Source organism: Anguilla rostrata, chromosome 15 (genome assembly GCF_018555375.3).
Source record: "Anguilla rostrata isolate EN2019 chromosome 15, ASM1855537v3, whole genome shotgun sequence".
Taxonomy (NCBI): domain Eukaryota; kingdom Metazoa; phylum Chordata; class Actinopteri; order Anguilliformes; family Anguillidae; genus Anguilla; species Anguilla rostrata.
Genome location: NC_057947.1, coordinates 33,874,013 through 33,890,150, shown reverse-complemented (window position 1 = coordinate 33,890,150; position 16,138 = coordinate 33,874,013). Strand labels below are relative to the sequence as shown.

Genomic DNA, 16,138 nt, shown 5'->3' with positions numbered 1-16,138 from the left:
CAGATTCCCCCTCCCCCTCCCCCTCCCCGTGCCCACACACGGTAAATATGTCTCATAGCGCTGAAATTAAAGTCTGTCTGTATTATTCATGTAACACAGAATGGAAATGAGCTGAACCTAATGAGAAATAACATGGCTTCCTGGCGCATTACAGTCCATGCTGTCATGTGCAAAACAAATAGCGTGTAACATAATGGGCAAATTTTTTTTTAGGCCCGGCGATTGGTTTGGGTCACACCGAATTCAGTTTCTGACAAATTTCTCTGAGGATTCCCTGGTCTCTGTTTGATGTGATGAATGAACCATGAGGAGCGTAGTGGGTACGTCTTTGGTGATTTAGTTTTTGTTACAGTTCCGTTGGAAGCCGGTCACAGGTGCCTGTTGTTGGGTGGAGCCTCCACCCTATTTGTTGATGGCAGGGTTGAGGTTGGGGTGGGGGTGCTGGGAGTGGGAGATACAGGTTGGTTGATGAGGCTCAAGTGGGGGCAGCATACATCGGTATTTCTCCGACTAGACAGGGTCTCTGTAGAAACGCTTGTGCAGTCTTCAGTGTTTGGTCTGTGGAAACTGCAGAAGAAGAACGGTCCGGCCTCAGGCTTTGGGTCGTCTGCAGAAGGCAGCGAACTCAGTCAAAATGGCGGATTCGCTCAAATCCTCCTCGACTCAGCAGATTTTTGCATCCTTAATTCTTTCCGCATGAGTTCGCACCTGGGATCGATTTAGCGCACACAATTTATTTGGTAAACACTCCCGTGTTAAATCCGTCTGATGTTTTCCCGAGCAGTGGTTCGTTCCCCCTTCTGCAGGGAAAGTCCTGCACGTCGTTCTGAGGGAGAGAAGGCCAAGTTCGGTCTCCAGGACGCTGACCTCGTTCAGCCGAGCGGCGCGTCTCGGAACAAAGACGCGGGGCTCGGCCGGCTGCCATCTTCTTTGTTTTCGGAGCACCCGAGAGGGGTCCCGACACGTCTTTAGATGACCTGCGAGAGGCCGGACCAGGTTCAAATGGGGGAGGGAGTTTGTTCTGCTAAAGAGGGCTTTGATTGTTGGGGTTGCCAAGAGGATTAAAAGGGGGGGTATGAGGTCAGAGGTCAAGGGTCAGGGGGGGTCATAGTGGCGTTTGGTCAGGGAGAAAAGAATCTGGAGATGCAGGACAATGAAGACGAAGGACAGCCGATGAAGGCCGTGGGAAAAGTAGGTCGCCATCGTCCGAAAATTTTGTGTCATATTTTTGTGTTGACTTGGATTTATGTGTTCGCGTATGCGTGTGTATTAGGTTCTGTATTGGGAGACGTGTTTGTGTGTGTGTGTGTCTGTGTCTTTGTTTGGTGCAATGGTTGAATCATGACATTGACTCAGTAGAACTCCAACCAGGACAGAGAGATTTGGGAGAGGTTTCTTATCAGCTGAAAACAGTGAGGTTGTTATAGACTCATCACTTTGAGGACAGGAAATGTTCTAATTTAACTTGTTAGTTTCTCTTTTGGGTTTTCTCCCATGGGCATTGTTGTATTCGGGGCAAGCACTTTAATCTTTACCCGGCCATCTTACAGGGCCGAATCCTGACTCAAGTCTTCACACCCGGATGTCAGTAATTGGGTGGTGGTGTTGCTGGACATGGCTGTCAGGAGAAATCAGTTAGAGTTCGATCTTGGAAACGGATCATTCCAGATAAAATATGACGGCACTGAAAGCTTGATTAAATATCAAGTCGGTTTAGTCTGTTTGTTCAAAAGCTTAGCGGTTCAGCGGAATAATGTCTCTGCGGGGGAGGGGGGGCGGGGGGGCATGCTTATGGTCTCATGTCCATTTCCATTAGGAACTGTGCTTTTGTTTTACTGTGAATCACACGCAAATTCCACTATATATATATATATATATACCCCATGATAGCAGGTCATGAGTTTATGCAGAATCATGAAGATATTTAGTTGTTATTTTTTTTGTGTGATTTTTTTTTTTTTTTTTTTGGTATTGGTCAGTGTTGTAAGACGGACAGAAAATGGTAGAAAATAAAGTTCAATCAAACAGATTAAGATATTAGGGGTGATGAAGAACCGTGTGCATTTAAAATAATAAGGAATTAATTTGAGTGGAAGTGCTAAAGCCTCGTTAAAGCATTTTCTTGTAAATCCGAAAGGCAGCTTTTGGTAGGGAAACACAGCGCTCACGTACTCTGCTCTCTGAAATAAAATATGAACACAAACAGAGGCGTCTGTTTGCGGTCATAAATATTCATGGATGTGCCACGGTCCGTTTCTCGGGTTGAGGGTTATTCGCCTGGCTGAACACAGGGTTCCAGGCCACTGTGCTGACAGATAGCACAGCTATGCTGTGACGCCAGGTCTGTTTTCCCAAAGCAACACAGCTTTGCACAGGGGTGTCCAATCTTATCTAATCTAAGACCAGGTCAAAACCTAGTATGTGGCTGGACTGGCCGACCAATGGTGTAACTTCATCACTCAGTGACTCAGTCACAGACATTCACGTTTGTAGGGCTGGCCCCGCTGTTGCGGTCCAGCCAAGAAGGTCCGGTGTGGGTGCAGGTTCTTGTCTTGGGCCGGCACTGAATCCTGATTAAACTGGGCCTAATTAACAAATCGTGGTCTTCTGAATCAAGAACTTCAGGAGTAGAATCAGTTGTCTTTGTGCTGGGCGAAAACTTGCATCCACACCGGTCCCATTTCACGTAAGATTGGACACCCCTGGCTTTACACGTCTGTAAAGAAAACGACAACAACCCTTTCAGCTGAGAAGGGAGAGACTGTTTGCTGTTCATTTTTCCATGCAGCTGAACCTACTTCTGATGCTTTCGAACTGTTTTGTGCATTTTGATTACTACGATTCTTCAGACCATATTACCAACGAGCCACACGGTTTTAAATTATTTGTTCATGTTGTTATGCAGGCATTGATGGTGTTCCACGGAGCCTGCACTGTTATTGCAAGGGGTGGGGGAAAAACAATGTTCTGCACTGCAGGGATGCTAATCGCTAGAAGTACACTAGAGTTTACATTACATTACAGGCATTTGGCAGACGCCCTTACACAGCTTTACATTTACATTGCACCCATTTATACAGCAGGATTCACACTAGCAATGCAGGTTAAGCACCTGTAGCTCAAGGGCGCAACGTCCTTCCTACCTGGGAATGGAACCTGTAACCTTTAGATAACAAGAATAGGTCCTTACTCGCCACGCTTCACCGCCACCCTGTTTAATACGCTGGGGCATTAGCCGCGAGCTAACCTTTGCATTGAAACGATGCGGTGAACGGACGCAGCGGGAGCTGCACGCTTAGCCTGCTGCTAATGCAAACGGTCACGCCACCGCCGCAGCAGCGAAGTGTGGGCGATGTCGTCTCTGGAACGCACCAGATGGCCCTCGTTTGTGGAACGACCTCACCCGGCGCCTGTGTGCTGACAGAGTGTCTATTTAGTGAGTCATAGACCTCCTCCAAAGTGGTTTCATCCAGCAGCTCCCATCCATCGTTTCGGCTGCAGGTGCCTAGCGAAGATCCATGGCCCTGCGATGCCCCGCGTCGCTAGGCTAGAACGTGTCATAATTGCTCTCGTTACTCTTCTTCTGTGGTTTTAGGCCTCTGATTTAACCCCTCGTCCTGGCAGTGTTACACTGAACCGAAATGGCTAATGCTTCACTTTGTGCGGGGGGGGGGCCTTTAGCGAACGCTACAGATGAGCGTGCCAGTTGAAGGGAACCGTGACGATAACCGCTGTTGACATTGACTGGTTTTCACAGGAAGTGCTAAAGTGGGCCATGACCTGGCCCAGTGACCCAGGCTGATCTGCACAGTTGACAACGATGAGACGAATTTTGCTGATGTCCTTAAACCGGGCCATTTGGACTTCCCCTGGAAGAACTCGGGACGGTTTGGACAGTCCTCTGGCTCGTTTGGAGCAATTCGATAGTTACTTAAGTGGAGACTGCTGGTCTGCTGCTCCGTTTGGAGTGTTTGTGCGGCGACTGCTGTGTTGAGTTTTAAATGTGCAGCGACCATTGTGCTCTCCTCTAAACATTCAGTGACTTTTGTGTTTAGTTATAAACGTTATAAATGGGCACTATGCTGCGTTATAAGCCCGTAGTGACTTTTGCTTTGAGTTTCTAAATATACAGTGGCCACTGTAGAATCCACACAGAGTCTAAGAGCCTGGAATGGTTGTCATCATATTCTGAAGCGGTCTTCTGAGTGTGTTTTTTTTGTGCGTTTTATCTGCGTGAGAATAGGGTGTATGAATTAGACGCAGCAAGGATACTTGAATAACAAACTGCCGAAGTACTGTTCAGCCGTGACTATGTACAGTCTTCACAGGGAACTGTTGAGTGTTTAAATCTTTATGGAACGGAGTTCCAGAATAATAAACGGGCTCTGCGGCAGACTTTTTGATGGATGAGAATAGTTTTTGTTCGATGTTGTCAGTGTGCTGGTGAGTGTGCAGAAGCAGATGACAAGAAAACAATGAAAAAGTGCGCTCCTTAATTGTTAGGTTTTCAGAGACTTACCCCCCGTCCCCTCCCCCCCCCCATCCCCCTCTGGAAACCTCCTCCCCCCCCACCCCCCATCCTCCTCTGGAAACCCCCCTCTGCCCCCCCTCGCATATTAACTATATTATGCTGTCTACACATCTTCCCGTCCAAAGCAGTTGCAGACACGCGTGTGTCGTAGACTTGGCGGTCACTTTATTGTTGCATGTAGACATTCCATAGGGCAATTTCACCATAAATTCCTGCCTGCAGCGGTGCAATGGTTTATAAGGCCATCTGACTGCATGTAGGGGTGTAGGTGTGTTTGTGTGTGTGTGTGTATGTGTGTCTGTCTGTCTGTCTGTGTTTCCGAGACATTAGTATGTATGCGGGCACGCATGTGTGTACATTAATTTTTGTCGGGTTTATAAACCTACATGGTAATTGTAGTTTAATTCTATGTATGTTTTTGTTTGTAAACAATATATGTGAACACATATGACATAAACACTGCTCTGTTTTTGCTTTTATTTCTGTATTTTAATTGCACATTGAGCTGCTTTTTGAACACCATGTGGATGTTTCTGCTCTCTACAGTACATGTTAGTACTGCTAGAGTGGTGAAGCAGTGTACCCCACAGGGATTAATAACGTCTTATTAAATTCAGTTCTCTTCTATATACTATTATATTTGTTCATATGATACATCATCATTATTGATTGTATCTCCCATATAGCCAAGAAGAAGAATGGACCTCCACGTTGATGGGTAACTTGTTCGGGTTAGCGTTTCGGTGCCAATGTTTTTTTCTATGGTGTGCTCCTTTAAGGAGTGTCATCATATTCTCTCATGTGCTTTTAATTAGTACGAAGAGTAGACAGCCTGGAGCGTAAACAACGCCGAACGGCGAAACACCCAGGGCCATCTGGGTTTGCTTTGTAATGTAAGCGAGAGCTTTTTTTTCTTTTTTTTTTTTTTTTGAAGTGATTGCTAACTATGGGGATGACCCAAGACTGAAATTACAGGCTTTGATGGAGGCAAAAAACATACTGACAACGCTGAAAACCATTTAACCTTTGTCATGCTGTATGTTATAATAATGTTATAATAGTTTTGAGCATCTTCAGGAAACAGCTGTTACGTTGGAGGCACATTGTGCTTTTATTGCATGTTAACCCATTTACCAGTGTGATGACCGTCAGAAGAGCAGCTTGTAATGCAGATTGGGGAGTCCACTGAGGCAACAGGGCATTTGGGGAGAATGGGTAGGGCACTCCAGCTTCTACAGAACATGGCAGTTATACCTGGACTAACTTAACGATCACCACTCTGCGCGGCACTCTCAATCTGGGATCACATTTAGGGGATCTGGGATTCAGCCCTGCCTGGTCTGATACAGCCCTGCTTCTGATTCAGCCCTGCCTGGTCTGATAAAGCCCTGCTCCTGATTCAGCTCTGCCTGGTCTGATACAGCCATGCTTCTGATTCAGCTCTGCCTGGTCTGATAAAGCCCTGCTCCTGATTCAGCCCTGCCTGGTCTGATAAGCCTGCTCTGATCAGCCCTGCTGTCTGATAAGCCCTGCTCTGTCAGCTCTGCCTGGTCCATTCAGCCCTGCTTCTGATTCAGCCCTGCCTGGTCTGATACAGCCCTGCTTCTGATTCAGCTCTGCCTGGTCTATACAGCCCTGCTTCTGATTCAGCCCTGCCTGGTCTATACAGCCCTGCTCCTGATTCAGCCCTGCCTGGTCTATACAGCCCTGCTCCTGATTCAGCTCTGCCTGGTCTATACAGCCCTGTTTCTGATTCAGCCCTGCCTGGTCTATTAGCGTCTTGGAGCCGAGGCTGGGAACGGTGAGTAACGTGCTCGGAAAGGAGGGAGGGAGGGAGAGCCCTTACAAGACGTTCGGTTTACAAAGCCATCCTCCTCCGATCGAAGAACAAAAAGCTTAACGGTGAGTCCTAATGGCTGCAAATTGGGCTGAACGGCACAGAAGGTAAATGAGGACGGTGAAAAAGGGGGAGTCCGATCACAGCAATTAGTCCAGAACGCCTATTATTGCTTCCTTGGGAGCGAGAGCGCTTTGTAACCTGCCAAAAATATATTTTACTGCCTGCCGAACCCGCTGAAACAAATTATGAAACGTGCTCTCGTTCCCCTCCCATCTGCACCGCTTTGTTACAGACCATAAAGTTTCCCGCTAACCGCTGTGAGTTTGTAGATTGTCCATAAGGCGGTGTAGCATTATAGATCATCTCCTAAGTGCTATCACATAAATGTACACTTAAAGGCTGTAAGAGTATAAATCCCGGTTAGATCCCCCCCTTCGATCCCTATGATGTCCCCGTAAACACCAAAAACCACCATATATGTTCCCCTAATCACAAGGACATTCTAGATTATTTCCACTAAAAATGTTAATGCCACAGATTGCCTTTTAAAACATTTGAGCCCCATAGTTCATCCCCAGAGCATTTGAATCTATTTAGCCTGTGTCCTAAATACCATACGATTATAGATATTCTCCTTTATGTTGTGTTATTACAAAGAATTCCCCAATCACTGGCTGTTGACTAAAATGGCTGACTACAGACCTCTGTTTGATCAGCTACTTGTGGACATATATTAAAGACCTATTGGCAATTAATTTAGTTAAAATTATCTCATGGAACAATTTGTCCCCAAACGTTTGGGGAACGCCCCCTGTTGTTATAGATGACCCCCTAAATTCTGTAATGTAGTGTCCCCTAAATACAAATGCTATAGATTGTTCCCTGATCACGGTGGTACTGTAGTCCACAGATTAAATACTTTAACATTTAACTGTATTCCCGATAAAGCATATGGGACAAAAGAGTATGGAGGTGGATTTGGTTCTTTGGTGTTGAGTACGAGAAGCAGATTTGGTTCTTTGGTGTTGAGTATGGAGGTGGATTTGGTTCTTTGGTGTTGAGTACGAGAAGCAGATTTGGTTCTTTGGTGTTGAGTATCGGAGAAGCTAATTTGGTTCTTTGGTGTTGAGTACGGGAGGCTAATTTGGTTCTTTGGTGTTTAGTATGGGAGGCTAATTTGGTTCTTTGGTGTTGAGTACAGGAGGCTAATTTGGTTCTTTGGTGTTTAGTATTGGAGGCAGTGTCATCTGAAACAAAATGGGCTGTTCATACTGGTTAACTGTATCATTAGATTTATCAAACTAGGTTGCTTGAAATGGAGACCATGGATCAAACAAACATGTTTTGTTGTTCGTAGATTTGTTTGTTCTTTTCTGTTGTGCAGACATCTGATAATCAGAGGAAAGGGAAGTTTGGTAAAGTTTGTCATTGTGACTTCAGAAAATCCATTTAAATAAACCCCAAGCTTAGACGTGAAATGTTCTGTAGAGCTTGTATGACAAATATAATTATGTTGTTGGATTCTAAGGGAGGTTTTTTGTTTGTTTGTTTACCTCATTACCTGCGGTTATGGGGCCATTAAGAACGAAATGTTCTGTCATTTCAAAGTCTGTCCTTTGCGTCCTCTCTCTCTCTCTCTCTCTCTCACTCACTCTCTTTTTCTATCTTGTTCTCGATCTCCTGCTCTCTCTCTCTCTCTCTCGCTCTTTTCCTCCCTCCGTCCGTATGTTTTAAAGTAATGAATGTGGAATGTCATTTTGGGTCAATGTTAATGGGAGTCCTGTTTTTTGTAAAAAAAATAAATAAATAAATAATGTAAAAGAAAGAAAAGCAGGAATATGCTCCCTGGAATTAAGTGATTCAGAGTGTAGGACATGTAGAACTTTATCAGAAGTGGGGAAAAAATGATCACAATTCAAAGACACACAGTTGATGTTGAGGGGTTTGGGGGATATTCAAACTACCTGGGGACTGTAATGGCACTTTCCAGAAAAATTCTGTACGAGTGCATTGTTTGTTACTGGCGTGGTACCTGGCAGAACTACAGTATGTCTTACAGTGTCTGACTGAGCTGTGGAATGACCTCTGCAAAAATATTATGGGGACAACAGAGTCTGTTATGGACAGTGGATCTGTTATGGACAGTAGGTCTGTTATGGACAGTGGGTCTGTTATGGACAGTAGGTCTGTTATGGGCAGTGGATCTGTTATGGACAGTAAGTCTGTTATGGACAGTGGGTCTGTTATGGACAGTGGGTCTGTTATGGACAGCAGGTCTGTTATGGACAGTGGGTCTGTTATGGACAGTGGGTCTGTTATGGACAGTGGGTCTCTTATGGACAGTAGATCTCTTATGGCCCCCACACACAATGCCAATGACTGCTTTGCTCAGAGGAACACCTGACTGCAAGGTTTAGGGTCAGTGTGTGCAGAAGACATGTTCTCTGCGCTCTGGGCCAGTGTTGCTCCCATCCTCATACGTGTAACCATAGTGACGGCTGTAAAATTAGACCCCGCTTTACTGTTGCGTTCGAGCCATAGTCTTGTTCATACAAATACAAAACATAATGATGTTCCCCCCCCCCCCCCCTCGTGTACCGTGTAAATATTAAAGGGTAATTAAGTGCTCGGGATGTGAATGGCCATAAAAAAAGGGGACATTACTGAAATGTACTGAAACGCAATAACTCAGACGAGAGCGGCGTTTCCGCTGCTTCGCGGCGCTAATTGACGGAAGAGAACACCTCCGTCTCCCCATTGTTGCCGCTGCGCGGGGAGTTTGTCATCGTCAAGCGAAATGGGTTGTGAAAACCCAACAGCCGGAGCGTTAGCGGGGACGGCGTGTGCATCCGCGGCGCCGCGATGGGTGATTTATATTTAGAGTCCTTCGGCTCTCTCTTGGCTGTGATTGGCCCGGCTCTCTCTCTTCGCTGTGATTGGCCCGGCTCTCTCTCTCTCTCAGGGCTGCTCTGGAGCTTTGGGCCGAGGCGTGTGCTCCTGCTAGATGCAGCTCTTCCAAAAGCATTAGGAATAAAAAAAATTTTTTTTTTAATTTTTAATTTTGAATTTTTCATAAAGTACTCTGACTTTATTTAATATCAGTTCTGTCCATGGGTGTGTGTCTGTATTCATGTGTAAACATTAGCAGTGCTGAGGAATTATGATGTGTGTGCTTCAGTAAAATAACACCACTGTCAAACGCTATCTGTCTTTTAATATACAGTTACTATAGCTTATTAGGATTTGTTTTCGCAAATGTTGTAATTGTAACAGCATTGATAGCATTTGACTTGATCCTTTTAATAATTCTGGCTTACTGTAGCCTTTGGCTGTAGAAGCAAGACTGAGAAATGTCCTTAATGATCTTAATGTCCTTTTAAAGAACAATGAATATCACATTTATATGCACTAATATTGTTATAAATCATTTATTGTTATCTGGTGCTTGTGATCGATTAAATAAACTATTAATAGCTAAATAACGAGGCCCTAGAATATAAAGCGCACATTTCCCTGCAGTGGCAACTACTATTTCTGAATTATGGTTCTTCTTTTTTTTCCCGGTTTTATCAATCTTCATCATGAGCCATTGTTGTTAGTTGTCATTTCTTTGTTTGCCCTGTTTCTGAACCGCAGCAACAGATAAGCCAAAAGATGTACGGTTCTGATGTGGCGGTACGATACGTTATGTGTAGTGTTGTGAAGGAATATGCTGTGCAATAAGCTCTCATTTTGGCTTTATCCTCTGCACAGAATAAATTGCTCGCTCTTATTGCCTGGGCTTAAGTCAGCAGAAAAAAAGAGGCTGGTTTTTTTGGCACTGCTGACGGGAAACGCGAAACCCTCGAGAGAGAGGCTGGAACCAGGAACCTTGACTTGGCACTTATTGTTCTTTGAGGTCCCAGCGCTTTGTTGAAAATTTAAGTTTCAAAGGACCTTTTTTTTTTTGTCCCGTTTGGCAATCCAGCTGTGTGCCTCGTGCTGTTTTGTTTTCCGGTTTGTTTTCACGAGGATTAAAATGTTGGGAGAAACACGCGCGTGACAGAGACGTCTGAGAGAGACGCTACGCTAGGTAGCTTCTCCGGGTCAAACGGCGTGGATCCGTCCAGCGCCTGGAGGAGCTGCAGGCTGCCTGTGGTAGTATGTCCTCTCCACACGTTCCTTTCCAGACTCCAGTGAATTTGCTGATTTTACTCTGAGCTTAGCTATATGCTGAGCTATAGCGGGCGACAGAGCTCAGGAGGTAAGACCGATTGTCTGGCAGTCGGAGGGTTGCCGGTTCAAACCCCGCCCTGGGCATGTTGAAGTGTCCTTGAGCAAGACACCTAACCCCTAACTGCTCTGGCGAATGAGAGGCATCAATTGTAAAGCGCTTTGGATAAAAGCGCTATATAAATGCGGTCCATTTACCATTTACCATCCATTTACTCAGGATAAGCCCTTGTTGGATGGATCAATTTGACTGTGAACAAAGCAAACGTGAAGTGAAAGTTTCACAAGAGCATTCAAGGTCAAAACGAATATCATTTGCTCTTCCTTGAACATCTGGTTGTGCTGGTGTGAAAAAATTTTTTATTGTACAAACTTCCGCTTTTCTTTTTGGCTGATGCTTCCCACGCGTCTGTTTGTGAAAGCGTCTTCCCGTACTTGGGCCAAGCTTTGTCCAGTCATTAAATTCTTACCCTGAGACTAGTCTCTAGATTTCATTGGGCACAGTTAGAGTATATAGGCCTTGTTACGAAGCCGTGTAGGGATTACCTTTTGAATGCATGAAGCCCGTCCATCCCGGGATAAGTAGGATCACGTCTGTCTGGATTATCCATAAATCTGTTAGCAAGTTTGCACCGTCCAGAGAGCACGTGATTGGGCGGACAGATGTGCTCTGGATTGAAATGGATATGCGTTCTGTTGCCACCTAGATAATCAAGCTCATTTCCTTGGACTGTTGGCTCATACATGTCGGCAGTGTAGTATAATGGGTAAGGGATGTAGTACGTAGTAGTAGTGTAGTATAATGGGTAAGGACGTAAAGGTTGAGGTTAGATACGGTAGGGATGTCATGATGACAGTAGTAGTAAAGGTGACAAGTGTAGTATAGTAAATGAGACTAGTGTTTAGATAACGTAGATGTATAATATGAGAGTGTGTAAATGGGTAATGCGATGTAGTACGTGTAGTAGTAGTGTAGTTACGGAAGGATGTAAGACGTCAGTAGATGTAGTATAAGCTGGGTAAGGATGTAGTCAACGTAGTGTATGTAGATGAACGGTCACAGCATGTAGTCAACTAGTATTAGCTGAGTGTATGTGAAAGAGATGTGACACAGAGAGCAAACCTCTGCTCATTGGCTGTGTGTGTATGCTGGGGAAAGAGATGTGAGGTGTCGAAGCACATTGGTCTGAGAGTTGAAGGACATCAGCCAATAGAGCACTGCTTTGTTTCAGCTTGAGTTTAACACTCAAGAGTGAGTGTCCTGCACAGGGTTTGCAGTGTTTGGCTGAGACTAATTCTGAGTTGCAGTGCGATCTCCACTCGTGTGTGCTGAGAGGCGGGGCCAGAGTGTGAGTGACAGCCCCTCTGATGTCAGAGCCGGCTGCTTAATCTCTGACCTGTGCAGAGAGGATTATGGGATGCCGGGAGAGATGACACCGTGGCTCGTGCGAGAAATCTGGCCCCGTTTGTCCTCCGTCCCTGTCAGATGGGAGCCGTTCAGGATTTTGGCTGCACCTGTTTGCAGGACCAGGAGTTTTTTTTGTTTGTGTTGCTTGCTGAACTGACAGATTCAGCTCTTGCATTTGATGTTGTAACAGCCTTGGAAAATCTGCCTCTGATGATATCACACACACCTTTATTAAGAGCGCATATGTTCTGGCCCTCAGTAGCAAGAAGTGGGTGGGGTATTGGGGGATGGGCAGAAGTGAGGTTACCGGGTCTCTAAAGCCATATCTGATGCCCCATCATGGACAGGCCCTCCAACAGGACTCGCATGGTGAAGCTCTCCTCTGGTGACCTCTGAACTTTACCTGAGAGAGGCCAAAAGGCCTGGAGCCACTCCAGCATCCTTCAGCTGGAGAGAGCACAGAGATGCTCTGCTGGTTGGGGGTTCAGTTGATCAACAGGAGAAAGACATAAAATGAAATATTCCCCCCCCCCCCATGCTGAAAGCAAGTTGTTATTCCCCTGGGAGAACAATCTTCATTCTCACTGAAATGTGTGTGTGTGTGTGTGTGTGTGTGCGTGCATGTTTGTGTGTGTGTGTGTGTGTGTGTGTGTGTGCGTGCGTGTTTGTGTGTGTGTGTTGCGTGTGCGTGCGTGTTTGTTTGTGTTTGTGTGTGTGTGGTGTGTGTGTGTGTGTGCCTGTGTGTGTGTGTGCTTGCATGTGTGTGCATGTACACGCGTGCCTGTGAAGATGTTTCCGATGTCTCATTTGACATATGCTTTTAATTTCTGGGCCTGGGTTTATCTTTACACCCCAGCGCTTTATTGGAGAGCAGCACTTCCTGGTCCCAGGTTTACTCACCAGCCATTAATACTCGGTCTCTGTTTGAAGTTTACGGTCGCGGCGCAGTAATGAATTTGGCCTTTGGCCCGTAAATCGGAAACCGGACTTCTAAACTCACTTCTCCCTGACGCTGTGGAGGCTTGCGGTAAAGCGCGTCACAGCCTTAACCCGCGTGGTGCAGACTTCTGCTCTCTCAACGGGGAAAGCGTTTTTCACCGCGGGGGGTGGTGCCGTTCCGGTTCTCGTGTGTGCCGTGTGCAGCTGTATTTATTTTTGAAAATGCTGTGCTGTTAAGTATTTTTTGCAGCTTCATTTTTTGTAGCTTGTGGCTACGCGTACGGGTGAGGCTGTAGTATAGTGGTTAGGAAAACTAGGCTTGTAATCTTAAGGTTAGAGGTTTGATTCCCAGGCAAGACCCTGCTGTTGTACTCTTGATGCATACTTAATTCGAATTGCTTCAGTAAATATCCTTCTGTATGAATTGGTGCTGTGTAAAAATGCAAAAACTGTGTATAATTTGCTCTGTATAACAGCTACTTCCCAACGATGTTATGTAAGAGTAATGGATCCAGCATTGATCTTGATTTGATGGCAGCATATGGGTGGATGGCCCATATTCCTGGCCGTAACTCTGATGGTTTTGGGTGTCATGTAATAGATTTTTTCAATTTCATTACAACACATAGCCCAAGCTAATGTCCTTACATGCAGTGCAGTTTCCGAGCTAATTCCTGCAATGAGAGCTGTGTGTGTGTGTGGCAGGTTTTTGTGTGTGTGGGAATGTGGTGATTGTTCCTCTCTCGGACCTGCAGCCCCCCCCCGCGGACCCGACAGCACGTCCCACGGAGGACACTGCCCCTTCATTACCATGCTGCGTGCACCCCCTGTCCTAATCCTGTCAACAATCCCTGTTCAGTCTGTGTGTCTTTCTTTCGCTCGCTTCTGCTCTCTCCTTCTTCCTCTCTCTGTCTCTCTCTCTCTCCACCTCTCTCTTAATCTCTATAACTACCTCTCTGCCTCTCTTTTTCTCTATCCCCTCTCTCTCTGCCTGTCAGTCTCTATACACACACATATATATAGAGAGAGAGAATATTTATCTTTCCCTGTACCAGGTCTTCCCCCTTCTCTTCAGTCCTTTGATGGAGCAGATGGAGGGACATGCTCATTAATGTATGCCACGGTGTGGGGGATGGGGTGGGGTGGGGTTGAGTGTGGGGGGCGGGGGGTGAGGTGCATATGGTGCAAATCAGAATAGGGAGTGTCGTCGTCCCCCCACCCCCCTTTCACTGGGGTCACCCCACTGTGCTCCTCCCCACCACCCCCCACCACCCCACCCCAGCGCTGTCTGGGAAAGAGAGCTTTGCTGATTGTGTGGAGATGCATTCTCTCACACAACACTGGGGGTGTCGGGGCATTTATCCACACAATACCCCAGTGAGGGGGGGGGGGCTGGGAGAGGGTGGGGGGAGTACTTTCCATCTAGCACAAATATACACCATCTAGTGATTATTCTTCAGGAACCTTATCCAACTGATTATTCTTTTTTCTCTCTCTCTTTGTCACTTGGACATTTTTTTTTTTTTTTTTGTTTTTGTTAAGGAGGTAGCAGGGTCTTATGAAGTTTCAATATTCCAAGTGCGTCTCGAGTGAGCCAAGAATAGAATGTGTACCAAAAACGTGCGTAAGAAAAGGCCGGACCCCTTCCTCCTTCCTCACCCCCGCGTGCGGGATCGCGGGGCGACGCTCGGCCGGACCTCTCCCCGCGTGGATCGCGGGAACGTGGCCATGCGGCTCGCTTTTATGGCTGTGAGCCAAATCCGATCTGACAGGACCTTTGCGTCTCGGAAAGGGGATTGCCTTATACCAGCGAAGCTGAGTCCCACTCAAACGAAGGAGCGCAAAAAACGAGAGAGAGAGAGAGAGAGAGAGGAAGGGGAGAAAGCCAGAGAGGGAGGGAGAGAGACGGAGAGAGAGTGAAAGAGAGAGAGAGACACAATCTCCTTTTTTAAAAATACATTTTTGTATACTTTTCTTAATTATTGTTAAATGTTATATTCATATGTTTAATGTTTGCTCTATTCATGCTTTGGCAAGATGTATATATATATGTACGTCATGTCAATAAAGCTTATTTGAATTGAATTGAATTGAGAGAGAGAGAGAGAGAGGGGAGAAAGCAAGAGAGGGAGGGAGAGAGGGTGAGAGAGAGAGAGAGAGAGTGAGGGAAAGAGAGAGAGAGAGGGAGGGGAGAAAGCAAGAGAGAGAGAGAGGGAGAGAGAGAAACAGAGCAGAGGAGAGAAAAGTATTAGTCAAAAAGGGAAGCGTTTTCGGTGGATTTGGATGCAACCAGCCATGGAATCGACGGCAGAAGAGAGCCAGGAGCAGAACCAGGATAAGAAAGGTACCGGGCGAATCCCGCGGGCGGACGGGCGGACGGGCTGGTGTGGTGTGGTTCCCGCCCCCCCCTCCCCCCCCATGCGCGCGCGTGCTGTTTGTGGAGGGGGGTTTAACCTACTTGAGCTTTCTTTGGTCCATGCAACACAAAAGCAGGGCAGGGTGTGCGCTGTGTGGGGGGCGGGGGGGGGGGGGGGGTTGTGTCCCTCAGAGACACTGTCTCCTTAAGCCTCTGTGCGAAAAGAACACCGCAAATAATCAGGGCTCCGTTCCTCCACTAACTCCATTTTACTTTAATTTAGGCGTTTTTTTTCGTTTTTTTTTCCGTTCTGTTCCAGGAGGCGTAGTTTGTGGTTGACTTGCTGTAAAATGGACGCGGCTTTGTGAGATAACTGTTTTGAGGCATCGCAGAGGAAAGGCTGTGCGCGTGTGATCCTGTCAGTTTCGTGGCGTTCGTAACAAGCGCTCGTTAGCTCTCGTACGTGTTGTGTTGTGTTTTGTTAAATGTTTTTATGATTATTATTATTATTATTATTATTATTATTATTATTATTATTATTATTATTGTTATTATTGTTATTATTATGGTGGCTGGCTTCAGCGCTAGTCTCACCGTGAGTCTGCTGTTGTTTTGGAAGACGAATGTTGTCCCCGTCACCGCTGATATCAGAGCTCTCTCTCTCTCTCCACTGTGCCAGGTCTTTATGCCACATCGCCAGTGGAGGCATTGTTTATTAACGTTGCGCGTGAAGTATTGACACGCTCGGGCGGGTTCGAAGCCCAGGTTTGCCAGCGCATTAGTTAGTGCTTTGGATATTTAGTGAGGTAGATATTCGTTTTAGGGACCCTGTGGAGGGGGGGTGGGTTAAGG

At 46.2% G+C, this 16,138-nt stretch overlaps 1 protein-coding gene across 2 annotated transcripts in view; it reads left to right on the top strand.

Moving 5' to 3' along the window:
• The window catches only part of LOC135240831 (neuronal membrane glycoprotein M6-b-like), a 49,572-nt gene that overhangs the window by 11,378 nt on the left and 22,056 nt on the right, over positions 1 to 16,138 (top strand). Inside the window, exon 1 of one of the 2 annotated variants that reach the window (XM_064310800.1) lies at positions 14,883 to 15,274. The exons of the other annotated variant lie outside the window; for it this stretch is intronic. Coding sequence (XP_064166870.1) covers positions 15,214 to 15,274 — 61 coding nt within the window. The 5' untranslated portion in view covers positions 14,883 to 15,213. Of the gene's footprint in view, positions 1 to 14,882; positions 15,275 to 16,138 lie in introns of those variants that run through there. 2 annotated transcript variants of the gene reach the window in all.